The sequence below is a fragment of the Ceratotherium simum genome, chromosome 1 (assembly GCF_057802395.1).
Source record: "Ceratotherium simum simum isolate JZ-2026a chromosome 1, ASM5780239v1, whole genome shotgun sequence".
In the NCBI taxonomy this organism is placed as follows: Eukaryota; Metazoa; Chordata; class Mammalia; order Perissodactyla; family Rhinocerotidae; genus Ceratotherium; species Ceratotherium simum.
Window position 1 is genome coordinate 86,073,554 of NC_141900.1, and position 16,217 is coordinate 86,089,770.

The 16,217-nt window shown below is 36.6% G+C and overlaps 1 protein-coding gene across 2 annotated transcripts in view; it reads right to left on the reverse strand.

Annotated features, from left to right (window-relative positions):
* Nucleotides 1-16,217, reverse strand: part of UBE2H (ubiquitin conjugating enzyme E2 H) — a 101,243-nt gene that overhangs the window by 30,247 nt on the left and 54,779 nt on the right. For both annotated transcript variants that reach the window (XM_087430636.1, XM_004418690.3), the window contains exons 2-3: nt 11,327-11,403; nt 10,642-10,716 (exon numbers count right to left, since the gene is read on the reverse strand). In XM_087430636.1, the coding sequence (XP_087286762.1) occupies nt 10,642-10,716; nt 11,327-11,403 (152 nt within the window). The remainder of the gene's footprint in view (nt 1-10,641; nt 10,717-11,326; nt 11,404-16,217) is intronic.

Genomic DNA, 16,217 nt, shown 5'->3' on the forward strand with positions numbered 1-16,217 from the left:
AAGTGGCACACAGTAAGCACTCAGTAATATTATTAGCTCAGGTAAATAATTATACTTCACTTTCCTCATCTTAAAAATGAAAATATCTGCCCCTACATATCCATCTCTTAATGCTTGAGGAATTGTCAAGAGCATTAGAGGATATTTTGATTATGGGATATTAGGTTTCTTATAACCCCATCACACTGGGAATGGAAAATACAGCCACTCCAATATTTATTATTAAAAAGACCATTCTGACTGCATTTGGTATAGGGGGAAAAACACTAGACTGGAAGCCAGAAGGCAGACTCCGCAACTAGTTAGTAGTGATATATTTCTGTCTTCCTGAGTCTCATTTTTACCATCCTTAAAATGAGGCAACTGGATGATATAATCTTTGAAGTTCCTTAGCAATATGGTTTTCACCATTCCAGGAATATGAACAAATCTAAAACTGTGTGAACAAGCTTTTCAGAGGGAACTAAGACATTACTCTTATTTGTTTTTAAAAGAATTTCAGTTTAACTAAAGAAAAAGGAAGCCAAGAATACATGTTTTCACTATGATGCCAATCCTAAAGGGGAATGAATGGATCCAATGCCAAAAATATGTCAGAATTAATAACCAGCTCAAAAGCTAGAGGTCACCTACTATAGTCAAAGTAGGAACTAACCTAAACAGCAAGTGAGATGGAATTTTTATATAGTAAATGGAAAAATTTTATAACAATGAATTGCCAAAGGCAGAACTAAAACGGACATAAGCCAGCTTCAAGAAGGAAATGGACAGATCTGATTGAAGCAGGCATGTGTAAAGGCAAGGCTACCCTTAGAGGTGGCCTGGGGAAGGGAAGGGAAAGCTAACTACTATTATTTTCACTCTGCCTAATCTGAATTAGATATTAGATATCAGAATCTAATATCTGAATTTAGATATTACAGACTGCTAACAGCAGGTTTTTCATTAATAGGGCCAATTTGACCACTGGCTTCTTCCATCACTGAGAACTTCAGCACCTGGTCCCCAAGTCTCTGTCCCCCCAACTCCCGTCATTTTTAGTGACATTATCACCTATACAGACCACACTTCTGACACCCTGGCCTCTTGGTTCCTTAAGCTTCTCCTCAGTGACCTTTCCTCCATTCCATTTCATTCACACTCCAGGACATACCTTGAACTTTGTCTTCTCTACAAACAGCTTCACCTCCAAACCCACAAATCCAGACATCCCTCTCCCACCAGTCTCTTATCCTTGTCAAAGAGCTTCCCACCCCACGAACAATTCTTTCATCTGTGAACTCTAATCCACTGACCCTCCCCTTTTCCTTCCTACCTATCAGCCCTCCTATCTTTACCCCTCTTCTTCTTCTTCTTTTTTTTTTTTTTTTATGAGGAAGATCAGACCTGAGCTAACATCCATGCCAATCCTCCTCTTTTTGCTGAGGAAGACCAGCCCTGGACTAACGTCTGTGCCCATCTTCCTCCACTTTATATAGGACGCTGCTACAGCATGGCCTGACAAGCGGTGCACCGGTGCATGCCCGGGATCCAAACCCGGGCCGCCAGCAGTGGAGCGAGTGCACTTAACCACTACACCACGGGGCCAGCCCCTTCACCCCTCTTCTTACTTAAGATTTAAGAGCCATCACCATCTTCGCTCTCTAGCAGTCCTCTGTAAATCCCTCACCCCCTCCCCTCCAAAATGCCCATCTACAACTGGAGGAAACCAACCATTCACATTCTCTATACTTGGACTTGAGGGTGCCACTAAGTAGATATTCATTCATTCACTCACACACTCATTCACTCAACAACTATTCTTCTACAGAACAGGCAATGTACCAGGCCCTTAGGTGAGGAGAAGGGGGGTTAGTAAAACAGACCCAGAAACCGCCTTCATGGAGTTTATAGCTACTGGGCTGGCAGGGAGGAGAGACACAAATAAACATATATCAACTTACAAAGTATGCTCAATAACCTTCTGTGGATTCAGCATCACCTATAATTTTTCTCTCTCCTTTCTCTAGCTGCTTGCTCCCCCATTCTCCAATGACTTGACCATTTTACCACTACTCTGCATATCTCTCATTCCCTTTGTTCCTCCATTTCTCACTTTGACTTAGTAGCCCTGCCCACTTTCTTTGAGAAAATGGAAGCCAACTGGCTGGATACCTCATTTTCCCCAACAAAATCCTCCCTCCACACATGCTCATTTCTCCTGCCTCAACAGCTCACTCAAATGTTCAGTATTCTCAAACACCAGTCCTCTATTTGTGTTCTTATCTTGTCCCTTCAAAGGTCTCAAAGGCATTGCTCCTTCAATCCTCCCCCTGACCTCCAGCATCACCAAGCTTTCCTTCTTTTCTGGACAACTCCCTACAACAAGCATATGAACATTCTTCAGAATCTCCCATAAACCTTCCTTTTATCTTCCTTCAGGTACCATCCCCACTTGTATGTTTTCCTTAACACAGCCAAATTTCTTCAAAGCAACGTATATTACACCAGAGTTTCTCAATCTTGGCACCCTGATCCAAACAACTAGTATCTCTACTCTTTCTCCACAACAGTAGAGTGATCATTAAAACACGCCTAAACCCTTTCCATGACTTTTCCATTACATTAAAAATAAAACACAAAAAGCAACAAATGCTGGAGAGGCTGAGGAGAAAGGGGAACCCTAATCCACTGCTGGTGGGAATGCAAACTGGTGCAGCCTCTACAGAAAACAGTATGGAGATTCCTCAAAAAATTAAAAATAGAAATACCTTATGATCCAGCTATCCCACTACTGGGTATCTACCCAACAAACCTGAAATCAACAATCCAAAGAGGCTTATGCACCCCCATGTTCATCGCAGCATTATTCACTATAGCCAAGACACAGAAGCAGCCCTCAACTGATGATTGGATAAAGATGTGGTATATATATACCATGGAATACTACTCAGCCATAAAAAAAAGACAAAATCGTCCCATTTGCAACAACATGGATGGACCTGGAGGGTATTATGTTAAGTGAAATAAGCCAGAAAGAGAAAGACAAACAGTGCATGATTTCACTCATATGTGGAAGATAAACCAACACACGGACAGATAGAACTGTTTGGTGGTTGCCAGGGGCTAGCGGGGTGCGGGGTGGGCACAAGGGGTGGAGGGATGCACATATGTGATGACTGATAATAATGTACAACAAAAATTTAACAATAATAAAAAAAAAGAATATACACAAAATAAATAAATAAATAAAACACGACCCTTTAACCTGGCCTAGAAAGCCCTACGGGACCTCTCCCTGCCTATCACTTGGACCCTCTCTCATCTCTCACTCTTCACCCACCCTCCTAGTCTTCTCTTCCTTAAGCATGCTAAGCTCCTATCTGCCTCCGGGTCTCTGTCCTCACAATTTCTCCTGCCTGGAATGCCCTCATCTCCGATCTTGGAAGATCTGGGCTGGCTTTTTTTCCTTTTCATTTAAACCTCAGCTTAAATTCACTGTCAGAGAGGCCCTTTCTGAACACTTAATCTAAGGTAGCTATTATATCAATTCTATCACATCAATTCTCTGCATAAAGCTATCAGACATTTTAAACTTTGCTTTATCTTCTCCCCTCAAAGAATATACGGGTCAAGAGAGCAATTTGTTCACTTCTGTATCTAGCACGTAGAATAATGCCCTGCACAGTTGGTATCCAATAAATTCATGGAGCTGATTAGTAAGATGTAACCATTTTCTGAGAAAGTAGGTTCTGCCTCAGCTGTCAGACATCATCTTTTAAAAAATCCATCCTGAAAAATTTCATTTTCAGAACACCGGTAAAAAAGAGAGCTTTTAACAATGGCTTACATTCTCATAGCATTACCTAAAAAAATTTTCCCAAAACTTTCCTACTAGAACCTCGTTTCTCTCTATTGGAATTCAAAAGATACAGATCACTACACAGTAGCAATTACATAACTGTTTGAGACAGAAAATAAATTCAAACCCAAGGTCATAACAGTAGAGAAGTATATAGGTTATCTTAATGGAATTTTGCTTCCTCAGTCTAAGAATTCATTCTACTTGTGGAAATACAGTGGTCCAAGTAGCCCTTTGTTAAATAACTAACCCCAAATCTCTCATGAATGACACACTCCTCTCTACTCCAAATCCTGGTCCGCCTCTGACTAAACACTGTTCTCTTAAGTTACTCACACTAGTCCCTGAGGGAGTAATTGTACAACATTTCCATCTAGGAGGACACAAAGTAAAATAGTAACTATCTTAAGCTCTATAGTTAGTTCAGTCATACCATATTATAAAACTCCATTCCAAAAACATCATGATGCAATTTCTGGTCATAGTGAAATAAAAAATTTATAATGCCAGGAGAGTTTGCTATTCTGACAATGAAAAAGGTTAAATCATTTCTCTTAATCGCTGGCACAAGTGAAAAGAATATGGTACACTCATTATCAGAGTATCTTTCAATTAAGAATCTATGGCAGACTGGAAGATTTAGAAGGAACTGACGGGTTATCTAGTTTAGTTTCCCTTGGAACAGGATGACCTAAACCGTCCTATTTAGATGATTATCAGGTCTAATTGTAAAGGCTATTGGTAAAGCTCAACACAGTATTCTAACTATTGTTCTTGCCCATGACTTTTTCATTTTGTCTTCATTTACTCAACGGGACTTGGCTAACTCTTGCTATATGCTACTGACATCAAATTCCATTACAGAATGATCTTGGTTTTTTCTTGGCCATTCTATCAACATTCAGCAAACCGTTAAGCAATCCCTCCAGAATCCTGTTCTCAACCAACCATTCCTCTTAAATGCTCAGCTTTGGCATCATCAAATTGCAATCCAGACACACAGTGTATACAGCTTGTTCCTGGGAGACGGTCCTCCTCACTGTTAATATGGAGATATATATATGCAGTATTTCAAAAGTTAGTTTCTAGACTTGTTAGCTGGATCTTACAACATAATGTTCTATTTTTAAAAAGTATAAATAGTAACATAGTTTCCAGTCTGGTCTTAAGGTTATTTACAGAAGATTCTACAATACTCTATAGTTCTATGTGAAATTAGTAGAATGCAGCTCTATTAAAACACTAGCCAGTAATGATTTAAAAATAAGACAAAATGACAACTTAATTTTCTCTTCAATGCTAGTGTTTAAGTAAAGTAGGTATGATATAATGAAGACTACTGGAGATCCTGAAGGGGACTTCAAGGTACTTTCAAGACCTTTAGAGGCTGAAAGCCTTAAATCTAATATTTTATGTCAATATTTTATTTGAAGACATATTTTTCCCTTGGCTTAGGTTTACCAAAAGTATTACTGTTATTACTATTAGCTATGAACAGGAGCCTTTTTGGGTTCATATGAAGAGATAAATGGAGCAAGAGGAACACAAGTGGAAGAGTCAGACTGAAAAGAGAAGTGAGAAGAATTGCTTGAGGTGCAGCCCAAGAGAATGGAAAAGAGGGGAAGCAAGAAACAAGTGAAGAACAGTCATGCGTAAAGGTGTAAAGATAGAACCCAAGATGGAGTAAACTAAACTGTAAGCAGAAAGACCAAGGAAAGAACAGTACATACACTTACATGCACACATAATTAAAACTGAAAGGAAAAAAGAAAGGAGGTTGGTGGGGAATATGAGGACCAGTAACCCCTTAGTAAGCTACCAGGTAGAAAGTCTAGCCAAGGATAGCTTGATGGCTTTCTAGAATAAAAGACAGGAAAACTGAAGAGTCAAAGATGTAGACAGGACATTCATTTGCCTTATGTTTAAAATATTTACTTTTATAATGAAAGGGAATTTATTGTAGAATATTTGGAAATTACAGAAAAATGCTTTTAATCCCCTTAACAGCCACGGATAACTATAGTCAATATTTTGGCATTGATACTTGGAATTTGCATGGAAAAAAATTAGTGTTACACTATATAAAGTTACACATTTTCCTGTGTGTTTTTTTTTTTTTTTTTTTTTAAAGATTTTATTTATTCAGTTTTTTCCCCCCAAAGCCCCAGTAGACAGTTGTATGTCATAGGTTCACATCCTTCTAGTTGCTGTACGTGGGACCCGGCCTCGTGTTGGAGGGAGAAGTGGTGCCTCGGGGTGCTCCCGGGATCCGAACCCGGGTCGCCAGCATCAGAGCGCGCGCACTTAACCGCCAAGCCACAGAGCCGGCCCTCCTGTGTGTTTTTTTAAAGATGGTGTTAAAATATGAGTAATGGCTGTAAAACATTTTGTCCATTAAGATGTAGCATAATTTAACTACTTTATTATCAACTGGGTCATTTAGGTTGCTTCCAACTTTTAAGTTTTAGAAATAACACTGCAATTTACATACTCTTGTACATTAATCTTAGTGTACATCTCTGAATATTTCCTTAAGATAATTTTTTAAGTAAAATCACTCAAAGCGTATAAAATCTTTATTGATCAATATATACTGGTAGGTTGGCTATATCATAATACCTTTGCCAGCAATGTTTAACCTGCCAATTTGATAAATCATATAGTCTCATTTTTTAATCTGCATTCTTTGGATTGGACATAAAACCATTTTGTATCCTATGCTTATTGGTTATTTTTTTTTTTTTACAAAAAATTGCTCTGTGTTACTCTCTCTATACATGGGATCATTCATCTTTATTTCACCCCCACAGCACGTGCAAGTCTGTGTTTTCTCTGACTGGTAAAAGCTTTCTCTTAATAGATGAGCACATGTGTAATGGCTGAAAACCATGAATCTGGAGAAGTACAGAATATGGCGGTCTCTGTAGGAACTTCTTTGCATAGAACAAAATCTTCATGGATTGGGGATTACCTGGGGTTTTGAAAGAGTATTTCTAAAGTCCTTATGTGCAGCTTCACATCTCTGAAGCTTTGTAAGGACTATATTCTCAACACATGAAACACAATCTTCCTTGTAAAAACCTATCTCCATACACTCTCTCTTCCTCAACTGAGGCGCTGACTCACACCTCTCCTAAAAAGCAATGAAATGCTGTCACTAAAGCATATGCAGTATTTTATTTATGTTGATCTTCTAACTAGTGAAAGCCTTATACAGCCTTCCTAATTATGCAGTGGAATGCCATATATCCTGAGTATTTCATACACTGGTCACTATCAAACATGCAGAGTTCATTTAATCCAATCTCACTTTCTAGAAGAGGAAACAACGGTTCAGATGAGTATCATTCTCATGGCCAAGGAGAACCAAGGCCAGAACCACTCTTTCCTGATAACCAGTCCACTGACAAATCACACTCTCCTAACTCTATACAGTTGGTGACATCCAGCAGCACTGCTAAGCATTCTAGGAATGTTTCTAATGAAAAAGATAAAAGGCTAAACTTTCAAATAAATCAGAACTTAAAGATTCAAATATGATTTATTTCAAAGCAGTCTCTCTGGAAAACTATGCAAACATTTTAATGATGTTACAATTGATTAAAGGAGTTTTATAATTTCTCTTTGAAAGCACCCATAGGGTCAGTTTATAAGAAAATCATAATCCTTAAACTTAAGTCAATTTCATAATCATATATCATTTTACACATCAACTGATTAAATTACTCAGTTTTTCCATTCATCTTATGCCCTGGGATTAAACGACCTGAAGCCATTTCAAAAATTCATATTCAGCTTCAAAGCATCAAGATTTGCCATCACTTATGATATTCAAAGAGAATGTAAAATTCCAAAAGATGAGCTTAAGATGTTTGAAACAATGATGGCATTGTAAGAGTAAGTTTGTAACCTCCCAAGGTGTCTGTTTATATTCTTTCTCTTTCCAAGGAAGATTTGAGGTAGGCTTTATCACTGTTTAGAAAAAAAACACTTACTTGAAGATGTAAATTGTTTTTAAACGGACATTTTTAGTTACACCTTACGCAATCACGTAACTACTGAAAACTCTCTAGAACTATATTTGGAGGACATCCCAAAGATGAGCATGTCAAATTATATTGAATATATACTTAAATATGTATATATGTATAGAAAAATGTTTTACAGTACATACACTAGAATGTAAATAATGATATCCATTGAGGGATAAGGTTATGAGACATTTTCATTTTTCTTTATTTTTGCTCACCTGGACTTTCTTACATTCCTACTGTGGATATGGAGCATTTACACAATTAAAAATATATATATACATATATATAAATATCAAACAAAAAAGTCTATATCCACATATATTTTAAAATTCCAAGATCTAAGCATTAAAGATGCTTAATCGGAATTTGCACATCTTCACATTCAAGAGCTCAAAATTTGGCTCAAGAAGAAGGATACACCTGCCTAGATACTATAGAGGCAGGGTTTAAAAAGAACGTTGAGGTTGGGTTTATCTTTTCTCTTTAACTTTCTGTATAATTCTACAACTATCTGTACAACTCAAAAAGGAAACTTTGCCTATTCCAAGTGAGCTACTGCCTCTCAAAATGTTTAAAGTGCATTCCAACAGTAATTACATTGTTGACGACCTGAAAATGGGTCACCCCACACAACTGATTAAAACTCTCTTATGCAATCTTCCTTTGGAGGGAAACAAGGACAGCTTGTACAAATATTTCAACCAGATCTACTTCCCTAAGAGAAGATGGTATACAGTCATAGATATTGACAAGAAAGGCAAAGGAAAAATTATGAAGAAGTTAAATTAGCCTCGTCATTTGTCCCAACCAATTTCATATTACATCATTAATTTAAGAAAGTACATAGGCTTCTGTTGTGTCATTAGCTAATAAATAAACAACGTCTAAAGTTTAGATATTTTTACTTTGAAAGTTATGATGAAACAATTATATCACTTGGAAAAATGTTAAGACAAGGTTTGAGAAATAACTACATTTCTATAGGATATGTAATTGTTATTTTTATAAGTTCACTGTTTCAACAAGCTATGTTTCCTTTCTGACTAGGAATCTAGGGTAACAAAATGAGATTTAGCATGCGAATTTTTAGTTTTTAAGTAAAGAGGTATTTATGAAATATATTTGAATCAATTTACATGGTTTGGACATTCTGTTTGTAAAGGTTTAAAGACCATGCCACTCAACTACATAAAAGTTTAAATTGCCTCTACAGAAAGAAACATCCTAAAGTTAAGAGATAAACGGCTGACAGGGAACCATAACATGACAGAAAAGCCCTCCCGAACTGAGTGAACCCTATATTCCACCACCTGGAATGGAACTGGGAAAGAGCTGCTGCCCCGACTACACAGGTTAAGTCTGCTAGAGATTGTCTCAAAGACTCAACATCACACAGCTCCCTTCCTATTTCACCATCCGATAACTCTAAAATTCAGAGGCCCTTGTAGCAATGGGGAAATTCCCAATTCTATTAACCATCAAGTATCTTCTTGATTACTGAGTTCAGAAAACTTACCTAAGGGACCTTAAGAGGAAATCACCAATTTATTCTTACAGTGAGAACTAAGATCTCCCAGCCTAAGAAGGAATGATAAATGCTCTGTAGTGTTCTTATACACAAAGCTATAAAGCATGTAAAGTAGCTAGATGCTGGAGGAGAGGCTGCTGCATTTGCTTGGGAATTAGTCTGTGACTATCCTAACTTTTCTGCATTATTTATCCTAGACAGAAATGTGGGGGCCTAGGATCAAAACACATGGCTCAGAATGTCTTTGGTCCACCTCTTTTAAAAAACCCTTTCACTTAGGGAGTGGGGGGATGTCTAAACTCCAAGAGATCTGGCATTAGTTCTGAAGACAAGCCCACAGCAGTAGCAAGATGTATGAACTCTGGCAATTCTGAACAGGAGCCTCAGTGTGACTGACAGAGAATGTTCGATATATCCCAATTTTATTTTCTCCTTTTTTTTTTTAAGATTGGTCAATATTTTAGAATATTTAAAAATAATCTACAGAATGAAATTTTTAAAAGTTGGCTTTAGTTAGCTAAATTACTACCATTCTACAATCTCAAAATATTTAAAGGTGTCAACCTTCAGATATACCTCTATAGCATCTGATGGTAAAATACCTAAATTGTCACTAAGTGCCTTAATGGGGGTGACAGGTTAATAATATCCAAATTAGGGCAGAAGGAAGATGAAGGCAAGGAAAAAGTATCTTTTTATACAACCCCCACTGAGGTTTCTACTCTACTTTCTCCAGCTTATTTAGAGAGCTAAAAAGATGGCGAGTGGTGAGAATGGAAAGCAGTCATTTCATTGCTAGGCATCCAGACCTGGAGTGAACAAAAGCAAAGTAGGATATAGAGAGGATTTCTAAATGAGAGAATTAGAATAGACACTATCTAATATTAATTCTGACCATCTGGCATTTAAAATGAGATTTAAGATATGTTTATTATTTTACTACTAATAGCCTGAATGAACAGTGGGCCTTAAAACTGTTTGTTTAGTCTGACCCCAAAAGAGAGAAAAACCTAGAGTTACAGTCATTACAATCATGCAAAGGGTATATTTAATGATAAGGAAGTCCCTCTATCATTCTATGAAGTCCCTCAAAAAGTCACTGATTAATTAACCAAAGTCAAAAAAGGAAAAATTAGCTAAGTAACCATTTCTGGAATTAATTATTTCCCACAAAATGTAGGATTTTTTTCCCTTTGATTTCAAAACTCTCTAAGGAGAGAAACTGGGTGGTTACATACCTATAGATGGAGATTTGAAAGGGTATTTATCAGGAAGATCCACTCTAACTTTCCATACTCCGCCTTCATATGGTGCTGAAATAAAAGTAAAAATGTTAAACATTAGAACTGTGTATCCAAATTAGAAAATAAATCTGAGTGTAAGTTAAACATTATATCCTAATCTACTTTGAAGACCTTGCAAATTAACTCCTTCAAGAGTCAGAGACCTCTTATAACCAGTAGGTACTCTATGTTCAGACTAAAATACTTTTCTTTAAAAGATCTAGAGTTAGAAAATAAGCAAAAATTCATTTTCTCCCCCAAATTTACCCAATTCTCTAAAGTATTAAACACTATCCAATTATTTGGTAAGTAAGAGCCTCCCATCTCAATCGACCCCATGCCCACCAAAAAACAGAAACAAAAACAAAACAAAAAACATTTCTCCAAAACCATGCATGTGGCCATCCATAACAAAACCCAGAATTCACAATCCATGTTTAATACTGTCACACAGAAATAAAAGAGAAAAGCTTATAAAGTAATTATGAAAAGAGCAAGACTTTCTCACTGGTTCTAGAATTCAATTAAATTTAATTTTCAAAAACTACACATAACCACTATCTGTCTTCGATATTCTCATTGTCTACTACGGAACTGAGTAAAAGATAATAGAAGAACACATACCAACACGTGTACTTACTTCCTTGTGGTCCATAAAACTTCACTACAAATTCATTGAGGCCTCCCAGGATTGTAACCTCATGCTTACTCTCAATGCTAAGGTGGAAGGTAAAGGAAATTACATAGGTTTTATATTACCTGGAAGAACTACAGATGACATCCCCAAGACATGCCATTTAAAGTGGCACCCACATTTGATATGAAACTGATAAAATATAAAATATACACAATTTAGAAGGCAATATGTACTCTCGTAAAAAGAACACGAATCAGCTTTAGATTCAGAGAGAGTGGTATTCATATCCCAGGACTGCCATTTACTGGGTTTGTGAGCCTACATAAAATAATGTAAACTCACTCCCTGCGCCCTTGTTCTCTGTCGGCAAATCAGGAAAACACCACTTCATAGGATTTCTGTGAGGATTAAATGGCTAAATATGTCAAACGTGTAAGACTGCATTTTGTATAAAGTAAATGAAAAATAGGACCTTAATTTTAGTTTTTCTCCCCTCTGTACTCTCTCCTCCCCAACCTTATCCCCAATGAGCCTTTAACATAAATCCATTATTTCCTTTAGTCAAACTCAAATACTCAGGAAAACATTGATTCTCCTAAACTGGAAATGCTATGCTCCTAAAATTATGAATTTACTAAGGAAAGTCCCCACAATTTTCTCCCTGAATTAGAGATACAACCTTGCTACATGTAGTAGTGCCAAATGCAAAAGATTAGCAAAAAACAAATTTTTTTAAATCTTGTCTGTAGTATTTATTTTCACCTACTCTTTCCCTCCCTCCCAAACCTCCATTCCCCTTAGCCTGGTCTCTAGGTTCTGGTGCGCTCTGGAGCTCTAATCACAGAGGAGTAACACTTCTGTGTTCTCTTCCTCAAAAACTTACCTGTCCCTAAGACTCTAACCCCTTTAGGGTACTAAGATTCAACTATAAAAACCAAACCAATCCATATCAGAAGATGAGAGGGCTACCGGTCTAATACCTGTTTTATGTCTCTGTTTTGTGGTCTAACCCAAAAATGACTCTACTGATAGAAATCTTAGATGGTGGGGGCTTTGGAGAGCTCTCAAATCCCACTGTAACATTTGGGGAAAAAGAAAACAACAACAACTGTATATGATAGACCTGTCTAAATCAGCAGTGCAAATTATATTAATTACATGTACTACTATACAAAAGAGAAAGAAGCCAAATTTTCTCTGTATTTTTACAGAGAAAATGGTATTTTTAAAGATTTGAAACTAAGATCCTCTGTCCCATGTGCCACCGAACAGAGAGGTTGGGTGTTATTTTTGTCAAAGTCCTTGCTCAAGAGCCCTGAGCAGTATCCACTAGAGATATTAAATAAGATAATTTAGTCTCTGCTAATTTGATCTCATTCTTTTCTAAATGAAAACTAACTACTTTAATAACATGCACATTGAAAGGATTCAAATAGTATCCACGTTGGAAAATGGGCTTCATTTCTCATGGTCAAATGACACATACATGCATGCTTTGGTGTACTAAATTTTCCTGACCAAACAGTCATCCTCTGACACACTGCAAAATATACTAAAGCTAATGCTAATGTAACTAATGAAAGTAAAACATAATTGTTTTAAAACTAAAAAAAAAAAACCCACCCTTGCGTTACTGAAAGAAAAAGAAGTCAAATCCAGTTACAATAAACAAAATTAAGTACAAACAATAAAGTCCCAAAGAAAACACTTAAAATAATCTTGGGGGTAAAAAGGCAGACACTAAAGGCTGGCTAAGAATGACACTAAAGCCAGAAACCACAGAGGAAAAGATCAGCAGATGCAAGCATGCTCACACATTTAAAACTTCCAAATTATAAAAGACAAAGGACAAATTAGGAAAAAAAAATTATAGCATATGACAAAAAAATGTGGATTTTTTTGAAAATAAGGAGTTATTACAAAGCAACAAGCAAAATTAGAAACACCTCAAAAAAGAAAGGCCAAAACAGCCAAGTTAAAAAAAAGAAAATTGAAATGAGCAAAATTAAGTTATAAAAAATTCAACTCATTAAAGTAGTTTTAAAATGAGAAATTTTTCACTATAAATTGAAAAGATGAAAGAGCCCGATAAAACCTAGTGTTTAGTGGAGAATAAATTAGTACTCCTGAGGACAAATTTAGCACTATATTCCAAAACCTAAAATAAATCTACTCTTTTATTCAAATTTCACTTCTATGAAGTTATTTTTTTAAAAATAACCAGACACTGCTGGTGGGAGTGTGATACAGTTTCACCCACTTTGGAAAACTGTTTGGGTGGGAAAGCTGCACATAAGCATACCCCATGCCCATCAGTGCTACTCCCGATAGATATGTATAGCTGTGATCATCAAAACACACGGTTAAGCATGTTCACAGCACTATCTGTAATATCCAAAAATTAGGTTACAGCCCAAAGGTTCATCAACAATCAAAAGGATAAATTATACTACAGTCACCCAACAGACTATTACACAGCAAAAAAAAAAATCCATTTACACACATCTCAAACAGGCTAAATGAATCAATGGTATTAGAAAGTAGGATAGTGGTTACCCTAGTGGGGAATGTGATAACTGGAAAGGCGTTTGTGGGGATTTCTAGGGTGCTAATGACACCTTTATTTATTGTTCCATTTATCATTGAGCTGCAAAAATGATTTGTACACTTTTTGTATATATGTTATTGTTTAATAAAAAGTTTACTAAAAACAAGACAAAGTGTAAATACATTTACTGGAATATTTTAAATTTAAAAATGGAAATAATCTGAGTATTTATCAATAGGAAACTGGTTAAATTAATTATAAGCCGTTTATACAACAGGCTGTTACTAGTGTCTACTAGTGCCCTCTCCTCACCCCACAGCTCCTCCAACGTATGTTTCCACTCAACTTGGGGTATATAGAAGTAGTCAATTGAATATAGTAGTAAAGATACCCCAGCCAAAAACAAAACCAAATAAATTCGCAAGGATAATGAAAGAATGGAATAAGGGAGAGGATTAAATGAGTTTAATGAAAGAAGTCATAAACTAATTTTATAATATAAAAACCTGGAAAAGCAGCATTCCCCATCAATCAGAACTAATTTGCTATGAATGACACTGATTTACAGCAATTACTTTTTTTTTTTTTGCTGAGAAAGACTGGCCCTGAGCTAACATCCGTGCCAATCTTCCTCCACTTTATGTGAGATGCTGCCACAGCATGGCCTGACAAGCGGTGTGTCAGTGTGCGCCGGGATCTGAACCCGGGCCGCCAGGAGCGGAGGGCACACACTTAACCACTAAGCCACGGGGCCGGCCACTACAGCAATTACTCTTAATTAATCATTTAAAATTATGAGTTATCCACATGGATGTCTCTTCTAGAAAACTGAAGGTATCTTTTCTATCCTTTATGTGGATGCGATAAATCCAGGTTTCTTCCATTTCATGATCTGTTTGCGATTTAGTCCATGCTTTTATCTACTTCCCAGAGAAGATTCTCCTTTCCAACAGTCATGTTAAAATGAGATTAGAAATCAATGCTCCAAACCTCCTCTTTCCCATGATCCCTGGTACAACCTACATGCCAGATACACTGGGTCTGTCTTTAATTACATGTTATACTGTAAATTAAAGAGTTCTTATAGTCCATTTCATATGAAAAGCTAAAGGTAAACTGAATGAAACCTTTACAACCTCTACCGAGTTGGTAAAAATGAAGAAGCTGTGCTAAATTTATGCTGCTTTAGAATGATACAGACACTAATTCAGATGGAAAAAAAAGAATTTAAGTTTAGCTGAAAGAAAAACACTACATTAAAAATAAGCCATTCCATTGCCACGAATGAATGACTTGCCCACAAAAAATAGAAAATTACTTGACTGCTGTTACCATGTGTATTTATGGTAGAGGCCACAAGTTTCTTTCTCCTCTCTGCTGCAAAGTCAAGGGCAAGGAAGGCAAATGAGAAGGCAGGTTACAACGACAAAAATAATAATCTATTCCTGAGATGTCCTGGTCTGGCTAGCAGACTGGTGGAACTCAGTAGAAGGCTCCTTCACTACGTTTTCAGTTTCAAAGCCTGAAAATACAAAATATCCTTCAGATATTGTTCTGGTAAATATATGCTAAACCCATAAAACCACATTTTACTCACCTCTGATCTAAGTTATTGACAAAATACTGCTTTCTACTTACTTAGCATTTCACTATTAAAGAGTATCAGCATTTTCAGTAGAATAATGATTAACATTCCGAGGAACCTAAGTTCATTTCACGTTTAAAATGCCAACCACCCACCACCTTATTTTTCCTGAATGGCATTATGATTACACAATCTAATATTTAAAGGTTAACGCCAAACTGTCAAGAGATAACTGACATTCTTGGCAAAACGTGTCTATCGGGATTTTAGAAATGATTTTTATATAGTTCTGGAATTTTCCAGAAAGGGAGCCAAAGCGCTAAGCCTGTGCCACAAGACTGACATTAACAGGAAGGACCTAGGATTCAGACAGCATTGTTTCCTAAGTTTACTGACAATGAATTTATAAAATAAAAAAAGGTGGCCTCCCTGAGCTGTGTCCATGGGTATAAGAGACTGGGGTGAAGAATGTGCTTCTGTGCAGAAGGTAGAAGCAATCTGTGTGGCTTTCTCTCTGTATGTTCAGACCTGTCTGTTTCCAGCTCTCCTAGAGATTAATCACACTACCAAAGTTGAAGAAACTCAGCACTGTCACTACCTAGTTTTCTTGGTAAAAATATGGTATGCCTATTAACCCACTAATGTGCAAAATATCACAAAAATAATACTTTGAGGGTTATGTTTATAAAGAATCCTTCTCCGTTAGAAATACAAATGAAATATTTACTAATTAAAATATATGATATCTAGGACTTGCTTCA